The 11,509-nt window shown below is 52.0% G+C and overlaps 1 protein-coding gene across 1 annotated transcript; it reads right to left on the reverse strand.

The window, feature by feature from the left end:
• Positions 1–298: 298 nt before the first annotated feature.
• Positions 299–9,982, reverse strand: LOC122376629 (basic proline-rich protein-like; the record flags this gene model as incomplete). Its single annotated transcript, XM_043356515.1, has 7 exons — positions 9,644–9,982; positions 8,595–8,653; positions 8,278–8,354; positions 6,770–8,027; positions 3,665–4,092; positions 2,145–2,920; positions 299–417 (listed from the first exon to the last, which is right to left on the reverse strand). Coding segments are annotated over exons 2-7 (2,707 nt in total), but the record flags the coding sequence as incomplete, so codon positions are not given.
• Positions 9,983–11,509: the final 1,527 nt, after the last annotated feature.

Below are 11,509 nucleotides of genomic sequence, written 5' to 3' on the forward strand. Positions count from 1 at the left end.
GCCGTGCTGCGGGCGCACAGGAATCAGAGGTTAATGGGAGGGTCAGGTGCAGAAAGGCACGTCTTCAGTCTAAAAAACGAGCATGCCCATCTATCATGAGACAACTGAGAAAGATCTTAAAAACGAGCATGTCCATCTTTTATCATGAGTAACTTGAAAAAGATACACAACTAGGCATTTCAGAACCATCATTAAAAATACCTTTAAAAAAAAACTACCAAGTTACATAGGTACCCGTCTAATTTAGAGCCCCAGACTCTGAGTCACGCGTGACTCACCCAGCCGTCGGTTGACTCACCTATCGTCGTACTCGTCCCTGGAGTACCTGTCCTCCCGTCGGCGGCGGTCGTAGTCGCGGTAGTCCTCGTCCGACGACTATCGACACTGTCATACCGGTGCCGGCGCTCGTAGTAGCTCCTGAGAGGGGGTTGGGGGGGAAGCGAAGGGGGTGAGGGGTAGAACACTAGGGTACGAGAGGCTTGAGACAGACTCAAGGCACATTCTACCAGCTGGACAAACGTTCATTGCAGCACGTCTTGTAGGCTGAAACAAAACGCTTGAATAGCTTGTTAACTTCCAATTTACTTCCATAGGTAATGCGTAACCATGTAACGGGTGCGTGAAAAGTGAAAGGTGCTTGTCTTTTGGTCAGCAAGTGTAGGCAGAGAGGTGCATAACATGCTTACGTTTCTTATTTTGTTGCTTTTGAGGGACAAACGTAGTTAATGAACAAACAAAAAAAACTGTTACCTACAGGGTGTCCCGAAATTGATGCGCAGTTGTTTTATCCTCAATAACTTATAAGGTGCTCGAATTTATTCCACGGCTTATATGTTATCATAGTCCCCATTCAGTTGCATACACGGCCTATTGCACTCTAGCGTGTCACGTTTCAGGTTGTCAAGAGTCTCTCCTTTGAAACAACGCCATGCCGTTTATATCTTCTGAAACAGCCTCTTCTCTGAGCTAGCCCGTGGAAGCTTGCTGAGCTCTTTTCTGACGATCGTCCAGATAATTTGGATCGAAGACAGGTCCAGACTGTTGCCAGACCATGTCCCCTTCTCCCAGAGACCTGGGAGCCTCGCTCGGCACCCAGCCCTGGGTCTTCCTGGCCTGATAAGCTGGAGCCCTTTCTTGCTTGAAAATGGCCCTGGACATGTCTGACAAAAGTTTGACTCTGGTTTTTGAACCATTTACCTTTTCCCTCAGCATCTTTGTGGCATCAGTCTTCTTCAGCACCTCGCTGACATAGTAATAAGCAGTCACGGTCTGTTCCCGAGGCACCTCGTGAAGCTCAGAGCGTCTCTGTAGCTCATCATGCTCCAAATGAGATTCTTCAGCAGACGTTTCAACGTAACGACAGCGGACTCCTCAGAGCTGCCGTTGGCCCACATTTCGATCGTTCTGGCAGTTAGAGGCTTAGAGACCACAAAGGGCACATTGTCACTGAAAAGGACGCATTTCCAGTCCTGAATGGTCCCGTTTATTGTGGGTCTTGGCGAAATCCAGCTGCCTGCACTTCTGGACCACGGTAGGCCAAGTCTGCATCTTGAAGCTGAGCAGCTTCAGCATCAAGATAGTCTTCAAATACTGGTGGAGGGTCGATTTGGATGCTGGGACATGCATCTCATTCAGTTTTCTTGTCAGCGATGTTGAATGGTGCTTTTTAAAGGTCGACTTTGCAATCACGATTTTCGCCACTCGGCTCAAGGCAGTCTTCCGCCCTCGAACTGTGCTGTTCTTGAGTGTCTCTCCTGATCGTTTGCGGTCCATCCAAAGTTTAATTGTCGCAGAGTTGACGCCCAATTCTCTGGCATCCGGAACCTGGGTCACACCGTCCTTGATCATCCCCACCGCGCGGTAGCGGATCGGTAGTTTGTACCTTTTCACTTTTGGTGATATGCAGTTTCTCCACGTTGCCTGTCTGGACAAGAGTGGCCTCCCGCGCCCACTACCGGCCGCGGTCGGATTAGCCGCTTGGTTCACGTGATCGTGTGACCAGCAAGATGTCCGTGGTGCCAGAGCCGGTAAAATTGCAGTTGTTCAGCACTCAGGGGGACAACATAACATGCGGCACCAACCGCGCATCAATTTCGGGACACACTGTATATGTCGCGACCCACCGGGAACTACTCAGTACTCACCTATCGTCTCTGTCGCGGTCGCGATCGCGATCAATCCGGTCCCGATCGCGATCAATCCTGTCGCGATCTCTGTCCCTGTCGCGCTCTCGATCGCGATCTCTTTCACGATCTCGATCGCGATCCCTGTCGCGATCTCTATCTCGTTCACGATCCCTATCTCGATCACGATCACGATCTCTATCTCGCTCTCTGTCTCTGTCGCGATCTCCTCTGTCCCGTCTCTCCCCTCCACGATCTTCGTATCGTCGGTCGTAGCGGTCCCTCTCCCGGCGTTCCTCCCTATCCTCCCGGGTGCGCGTGTCCTCGCGGTCCTCCGTTTCCTCATCCTCGCCGTCTCCGCGGCGCGCCTGCTGTTCGGGCCGGCCCGGCGGGGGAGCGCCTGGCTGCGCGCCGGCCGCCGCCGCCGGCAGACGGTCCTCGGAGCCGATTGTCTCGGAGCGTTGCTGTCGCGGCCCGTCCGGCGAGCGGCGGATCTCGCGAGTATCTCGCGCGTCGCTCGGAGTCGGCCGGCTGGGTGGCGGTCCCCTGCCAGCCGCGGCGGCCTCGTCAGCCGCGGGGCCGTCGGGCGGCGGTCGGGCGGCGCCGGGAGCGTCCACACCGGGGGGTGGAGCGGTCGGTTTCACGGCGGCGAATGCTGAGAGGCGGCCGGAGGGCGGGCCTGTGCCGGGCACCACGCGCGGCTCTGGACCAGCGGCGGTGGCGGCCGGGGGCGGGGGCGCCGGAGAGCCGTCCCCCTGGGGGTGGGTGCGCTCCAGGCCGGCAGACGGCGGCGGCACCTGGCGGGTAGATGGGATACACGTCAGTCACTGAGGAGAGCTGAGTGTGGTGTGTGGTGAAACCGAGCTCGAATTATATAGCGTTTCAATTGAAATTTTGTCCCAATTATATGCGAGAGCAGATATGCCCGATTGCCAAGCTAATCAGTGCCTATTGAAAACGACGCCACGATCCTGCACTCCGACTTTATCCGCAGCCTGGTCACCAACAACACTTAAACCGTGAAACGAAAATACGAATAAGGACAAGGAAAAACGAAGCGATAACTGTTAACAGATCAACCGAGCAGACAGCGGCAGTGCGAGTAATTCAACACAGATATCAGCCACATGGCACTCCCCAAATATCCGATAACATTACAGGCATTGCGCGGACTATATCTAATCATAACATAACACACTCGACGACGAAAAAGTACTGCGAGAAGTTATCGACAACGAAAATGTACCGCGAGTGGTTACATTGGACGTCACTAGACACGATACGGAAATTAATGTCACACCTACACGGCACATGAAAGCTGAAATATGACCGTGACTGCCACTAATGAAATCTAAAAAAAAAAAAATGAAAGGGAGTCCGGTGTAATTATATGACGGCAAAGCAAACAGCGTGACAAACACAATGCTTTTCTTTTTAGTAACGAGGTCGCTGTAACAAAACCACTCCCGCAACTGAGCCGGTCTGATCACTACCCTCTGATCTATAGCCTCCCACGCCACCCGTCCTGCGCCGGTACCCACCTGACTGGCGTGCGGCGCTGTCTCCTCGGGCGGCGGCACCTCCCTGTTCTCCGGCTCATCTCCCACAGCGGGCGGCGCGCGGGGTCCTCCAGCGGTACCCAGCGGGCTGCCGCGCTGCTCCGGAGGCGGGCCGCGCGTCCCACCCCCACTGCGGTGGGACGCTGCTGAGGCCACGGAGGACGGCCGCTCCGTCTCAGAGATGGAGCCACGCGCCGAGAGAGAGCCCCGCGCCGGCGGCGGGCCGCCCTCCACCGACGGATGGCGGGTCGGCAGGCCGAGAGGACCCTCCGGAGCGCTGGAGGGAGGCGGGGCGGCCGGCGCCGGGCCGGGGCGCGGGTCGTCTCCGGCCCGGCCCCCGGTCGGGGTCATACGGTGACCCAGCGGCGGGCCGGGCGGCGGAGGGGCGCCAGAGCCACCGGCAGGGAACTCTGAAATGGACAGAGCGGGCGTCAGACTAGTGGTCATAAGGGAAGAAAGGAAAAAATTAAACCTACACATATGGCAAAATACTACGTAAATGTGAACGCACAAATGATATACCTAACACGCAACATAGCGCCAAAACACATATGAGCACCGATAGAGGTAAGCCATCTTTCTCTCACAAACCATGTTGGCTAAAAGTTTCACGTAATACAAGTTTCAACATCCTTTGACGCAAGCACGGGGGAAAACCAAACACAACTTTCCCGTTTGGGTCGCTTACAGTGAATCTTAGTAGCCCTAGCCTAACACCATACCATACACATACATCAGCCAACAGCTGGAGACGGTTTCAGCAAAAAAAAAAAAAAACGCGGTCTGATGATCTGATAATCCCCGGTACTGCTGGTTTACGGTTACTCATCGCCATTTAGCAGGACGATTGCCTCAGAAAATGGCGGCGTAATACAGACATCCAGGAGAAATCGGATCAACCTACCGCAAATAAGGACTGGAAGGATAATCGTGGCGGGGGGGGGGGAGTGAAGTCCATCGCCTAGATGGGAAAACGCAAAAAAAAAACGAGCTTCTATACCACCGAATTCAATACAATTTGAACATATGGCATCGAATATACGCTACAACTCTCCGCGTGCTTTGGTAGACTGTTAACTGCCGAGGGTGCAACTTTTCCTCGCGACCCTGCACTCGTGCAAAGCTTGTAGCTCGCAACATTTTTCGTTCGATCCAAATATCTCGCAGTTTCCTCTTCGAGAGGAAACAGGATATCACTTCTCACGGTAGTTGCCGAATACTATACTACGCGCGTTAATCACCATAATTGCTCTCCGGGGAAATTTCTCATGCTCAAAGGTCCACTCCCAAAATGGCCAACCCAAATGGTTCGGTCATTTAACCGAGGTGAGCCTACGAGAGCATGAATATCGATCACTGACAGCGGGCGCACGTGCAGCGTAAATGCCAAATCAACGTCAACCACGGCCCTGCCCGTTCACGGCTCACAAATGTCAGAACACCGCACTCAGCTGGCCATTTATCTAACTAGGACCCGAAACGGTTTTAAGGGGAGAATCGCCATCTTTGAAACCCGCCTATCTCCTTTTGAATTTGGTAAATTTTGTCGCACTTCTACCACTTCTGCTGCAAACTAAGAAATTTATCGAACTTTGGGCATCATTTTTCCGGGCGACGACAAATTAACAAAACTCCTACGAATATATGACACCACTCATGCGGGCACTGACACACTGACGCAATCCTTCAGGGAGCCGACTCAAAGACACAACACAAACATACTCACACAACACAGACATACTGACCCAACAGACATACTGACACCACACCCTTCCGAGTGCTGACAGCAGCACAATACCATCTAACACTGACACAATGTGACACATGCTTCACCACAGACACAATCACCCACACCGCTCACACCACTTAGAGCACCAGAGGTCAGACATCACCACAGTGACTCGCACCAGGGGTCACGAGGTCAGGCACACGGACCCCGCAGTCAGACTGTCTGCGCCGCCGGAGCGGCTGGTGGGTCGCTCATACGGCTTCGTTAGTCGCTTCCTGCCCCGGCTGGGGATGTCGAATTGGTGCGGGGAGGCAATACGGAAAACTGAGGTAGATACTTTGCAGTTTGTGTGTTTTACCGATTCGTGCGGGTTGGGTTTTGTTCGTGCTACAAATTTGGGAAGGTGTAACATTTTGCATCTGCAGCATCTCCATGGTAATAAATACGAGTGTAGAGATTTAAAAACAGAGTGGAGTCCGGATGGGTTAATTCCATTAGATTTAAACTCGTGGATATGTGCCGACAATTGGCAGCTACATTCAAAGACGCATGCCATTTTCGCGTGGACAAGAGAAACAATATCATATGACCGATGCCTATTCAGCTTCACCATTTACCGGTTGGAACTGCATCAATGAGAACCATCAGTCGCCACTTTTCCACGACTTAAGATCAACACCAACCCCCGTTACCATTACTATTTCCACATCGTTAAGAGGCCATCCTGACTTGTTGCCGCGTCTAACAGTGTCGCCCAGACAACCGTCAGCCCACCCACTTCCATCTACATTCTGTTCTATCGACCGAGCCCGTCATGTGGCACAGGGAGCCACTGCGGCCGCCTCATAATGTCCACGGCGAGTGTAGGCGCCGCTGCCAGGCGACAATACAGACCACTGCATTTAGACCGCGACGTAACTACACACTGGCCACTGGTACTGGCCACTGGGTAACCACTGGCCACATTTTAGTTATTTCTGCTCTATGAAGCGCTGGAGCTGGGTGGGTCAGATGTTTGAAATATGCGACAGGAAGGGTTGGTTGGAGATGGCTCATAATCAGGCGCTCTAACCCGAGAGCTTTTCCCCGCAAAGATTTGAAATATCATTGGGTGTCTTGGAATGTCACTTATTACAAGCACCGGGGATACAATGAAACATACTAGCTTATTGCTACTGAAATACTGTTGCTGCGTCCCTGCGGTTCTTTCCTTTCATGCGTGACAAATCACAGTTCCTTCCTCCCCACCTATGTGAGCCACTTAGCGCTCCCTCTATCCCGTGTGAGTCATTCACCTCTCCTTCCCCGTGCTTCCCTCCCTATCTTATGCCCTGACCACCCTCCCAGTCTCTACTCACCGTTGTGCGTCGGCTCGGCCTCCCCGTTCATCTGTAGGTGCGCCACACCGGCCGTCACAGCTTCCACCTGCGACCCGTCGTCGTCCCCTCCTCCGAAGAACACCCCCACAGTGCCCAGATCCTCCTCCGCTCCCGCTGAAGGAGTCGGCTGGGAGGAGGCGGCGGCATGGGACGGACCGGGCTCGTCACCCCAGCCCCAGCCGTCGCTGGAGTACGGGTCTTCGGTCGAAGGTGCCGGGGGACCGGGCGGACCAGCATGTGGTCCTGGTGGTCCAGAGTGTGATCCTGTTGGTCCCTGATGCGGTCCCGACTGTCCTGGGTGCTGTCCCGGCGCTCCAATCTGCTGCCCCGCGCCAGGACCCGCAGCGGGCGGCGGCAGCGGCTCTTGTTGCGTCTCAGCAGCATTGTAAGCCGGCTGCTCGCCCCACCCACTGTCCCATCCCCAGTCACCACCGTTCTGCGCACCATAACCTCCGTACTCTCCCGCGGGAGGCGCGTCTAGATTCGTTGAGTAAGGCTCGCCCGGGGCAGCACCGGACGGAGGGTAGCCCTCGCCGGCCGGGGGGAGATAGCCGTGACTGTTCGGCGGGTACTGTTCCGCTCCCGTGTACCCCTCGTTGGAGTAGGGTTCCGCCGCACCACTGGCCGGCGGGTAGCCCGACAGATCAGGGGCGTGTCCCGTCTGAGCGCCGTACTGATCACCAGCCACCTCGTGCGCGGCGTACGGCGTATGCGGCGTTCCCGGGTACCTATCCGGCGCTGCCTGCGGCGGCGGATGCGCCACATGCGCAGCGTTCGCCGGCGGCGGGGCGCCAGGGAAGGTGCCCGGCGGCTGGCCGGACGCGGAGTAAGGCACCTCGGGCGGGTAGCTGGCCGGCGGCGGACCGGCTGGCGGTGGGTAGCCGGTCCGGGCGGCGTTGGCCGGCGGGCCGCTGGCTCGGGCCATGTTGGCGGGGGGTCTGCTGGCCGCCAGGTGGGCCGGGAAGGGCTCGGCGCCGGCCGGCGGAGGAGCGCTGCCAGAGGCCGCTCCCGCCGGCGGGGGGTAGTTCATGGCTGGTGGGTGTGGCGCCGCCGGCTGGTGTGGTGCCGCCGGCTGGTGGCTGGGAGGGAAGCCAGGGCCGGAGCTCGCCGGAGGGGCGTATCCGGCCGACGCCGGCGGAAAGTGCTGCGGGGGAGCGTGGCTGGTGGGAGGCGCGGACACTGGAGTGACGGGCGCAGCGTCCCAGCCGGTGGAATTCCAATCCCACTGGCTCTCCCCCTGTAACAAACACACATCCATTAGTGACTGACATAGACATCCTGTTCTCAAACGAAACAATTCAATAGCAGAGGTATTAGCATACACACTTAAATGGTTGTCAAATACTAGGATTCACTTGCTGCGAAATCAAATTCCCTATGCAACATTGCTAGACTGAAGGTAACCCTGCCCAAACAACCAATGTATTTTTATGGTGAACAAACACATATTAGGATAAATCATAGCTGTGAACAATAGCAGAACTTACATGCTGAGCTGATGCACTATCTGGCGTGAACACCTTCACATTCTGGGCTCCCGCATCCCACGCTGGTGATGGCTTATCTGAAAAATAAATGAAGCTCACTAAGAACATGTTTCAATGCATAAGTTGCAGATCAAGTCACCTTCCACCAAGCCCCATTGCATTTCTAACATCACAAGTTTTAAGCTTCATCCTAATAGCCAGTGAGAAACCAACCAGGCAGGCAAATAGATCAACTGAATTCTAAACTCTGATGTGCGACACTTTTCAAACCAAAGTAAATGCAAATTCTCATGAATACCTATTTGGTAGCTACTTACTTCTGATGGGCATTCGGTTGTGCCCATGCTGTCCAGTGTTTCTGTACATGTCAGGCTATCTGAAATAAAAAGTAACAGTAAATAAAACATCATAGTAGAACAATAATGAGACCATGACCAAATATCCAACAGGAATACCTATCAAACTTCTCTTATCCCAGGCCTGGCCATTATGAATTAATGTTGTATATATAAGAGTTCAGTTATGGATTCATCAGATACATGCATCAACAGAAACATTATTTACCTTAAGTATTTACCTTAAGTAAAGGTCATTAGGTACCCTTTCGAGTAATCAGACCCTTTACTCAGAGATTATATATAAATTAGAAAGCACAACTTAACCCCAGTAAACTTTTGTCCTTTTTAGTATCACCAGCATATTATTCAGATTCTTCCAATGCAATGTACCAACATAGGTGCTGGTAGGTAAGTATCATTATAACACACATGACAGGAATAGCATGAGACATAATGCAAAAGTTTGAATGAAAATGTGGGAGCAATCGCAACTTATTCATTAAGCCAATACTTTTTATCAAAATGTAAGACTAGGTATTGCATACACTCAGCTTAACCGTGCGAATTGTGAGATGCCGGTAAAATTCCTACCCATTACTCCTGCTTGTTTTCTTGTGAACCGGAATACTAAGATATTGGTTAGGTACTTGCTAGCATGAGCAGATTCAATGATTCCTTGATTTTGTAACTTAAATTATGAGTGAGCTGCACAACGATCATGCAAAGTCACAAAAAAGTGTGGTAGGTAGGTACCTATCAGCACACTGATAGGCAATACTGCAACACCCGAGTAAAAAAAAAACTGAAAGACCACAAGGTAAGCATGCATTTTTGACAACCATAGTAAATGAAGTTTTGAATAAGCCTACAACTACAAATCATTTCACACAAAAATATAGGTATATTGAAACGAAACATGTAGGTATCTGGAAGTGTTTATAATCATATGTGTATGTAATCGGAATGGGCCAAGCAGCTTGACCAAACAATTACTTTTTGAACCTTAAGAAACGAAGACTCGAGCTCACCTCATTGACGAGAAGAAACGCAACACAGGTCTACAGTTTCAACGACCTCATCAATTACTTTAATTATACCATATGGTTCACAAATATGATAATCCTGTGTAAATTCTCTACAACACCGGTCACCGGTACATAAACGGCGCGCTGAGACAATTGACGAGGCGAAATGTGGGACAATACTTATTTTATTCAGCGACCATTTGTACTTTGAAAGAAAAAATCCTATCAAATATGAAAACACGTAACATAGGCAACCTTACTTCATTTCTTATATGCGAATAAATTCTTCTTGGAAGCATAGTCAGTTACAAATAAAAAAGAAAAATTAGAGCGCCTGAAATCGAAACCAGTTGGATTTCAAATTCACTTTAAGATGAAACAAATCGCACAAATATCAATCAAGACGCATTTCAGCAGCTATTTGCGACATGCCTATATTTTTTGTATTTCTTACACAACCAAAAAAAATCCATTCTCAACGAGCTGCTATCAATAACAAGTACTTCTTCAAGAGCAAGTGTGAACACGAAGGAAACCTATGCAAAGGCTCTAAAACGCAGTTCACACTTGCCCGTAAGGTCTGCCGGTGACGGGCCCGACACCGTCAAAACGGCCGAAACCGACGGAGCGACGGCCGTCAGGTCGACGGGCATGTGTGAACCGGCAGCGTTTGACGGCCGGCAACAGCTGACTGCGCCGGCGCCGGACCTGACGGCCGTCGCTTTGGAAAGTTCAGCAATGTTCAACTTTTGACGGTGACGGGCCCGTCGGTTTGAATGTCTGCGTGTTGGAAGAAGTGGAAAAGGAACGTTATCATGCAGCATGAAGCTTAAATGCATTTTTAAGATGATTTATATAATTTTCTATCCATTTGTTGAGATGAAAGTGTTTATTACGGCACGATATCTTGAGATTCGCTCCCTGATTTAAGTCAGCGAACCGATGTGTCTTTCATTAAAATAAAATTGCAGCATTATTTGACATAAAAATGTAAAAGCGTGGTATTTAATTTCTGTAATTCAAAGAATATTTTTAACTTCTCGGCCTCTACCCTCCCCCATCCCCTTCCCCCATCTGCGTCCATCTCGAAAATGGTGCGCCATTTCTGTCACAACATATGGCAGCCAATGGGAGCTACCAAATCTCAACTTTCATTTGACGGGCTGCAGGCCGTCAGGTCGACGGTGACGGGCCCGACACCGACAGACTGACGGTCATGTGTGAACTGCGTTTAACTGGAACCTCCACTCAGAGCACTTCAGTGATGGGCTATGTGCCAAACCAAACGGGCCCTGGAACCCAAGCAAGTGCTGGCCACTCACAAGACTACCGCATGATGGTCCGTGAAGAGCTTCTCGAGCTAGAAGAGCGCAAGAAAAGGCGGTCCTCCGTCGTGATCCGTGGGTTGAGAGCAGGGTCTCCGAGTGAAGCTGCATCTAGATTCGGAGAAATCACACAGTTTTTGATATCAGAAAAAGTGACACTGTCAGACATCTGCCGGATCAAGAATGATGCGGATTTGTACAGAGGCAACATCCACAGCTCTAGACAAAGAAGACTCATTCTGGAACAAGCAAAGGACCTGAAAAACTCTCAATTCTCACACGTTTATATCAAACGGGACCTCACGTACATGCAGCGCATGCAGCTCCAGACAAGATACCAGCAACGCCAAAGAGAGCACACCACCAGTCAGCACCGCAGTACTGAAGTATCCCAGGCCGAGGGGACAGCCAGCGCTCCTGGAAGGAGGTCAGCGGAGAACACAAGCTCACCAGAAGTACAAGCTTCAACACCGCCAGGGAGCGGCCCCCCTCGGTCACTTCCGTCAACCGAGGCTCACGATCCTCCTCAAAGTGAGATCGCGCT

The sequence above is a fragment of the Amphibalanus amphitrite genome, unplaced genomic scaffold (assembly GCF_019059575.1).
Source record: "Amphibalanus amphitrite isolate SeventyFive unplaced genomic scaffold, NRLGWU_Aamphi_draft 002214F_arrow, whole genome shotgun sequence".
NCBI classification, from domain to species: domain Eukaryota; kingdom Metazoa; phylum Arthropoda; class Thecostraca; order Balanomorpha; family Balanidae; genus Amphibalanus; species Amphibalanus amphitrite.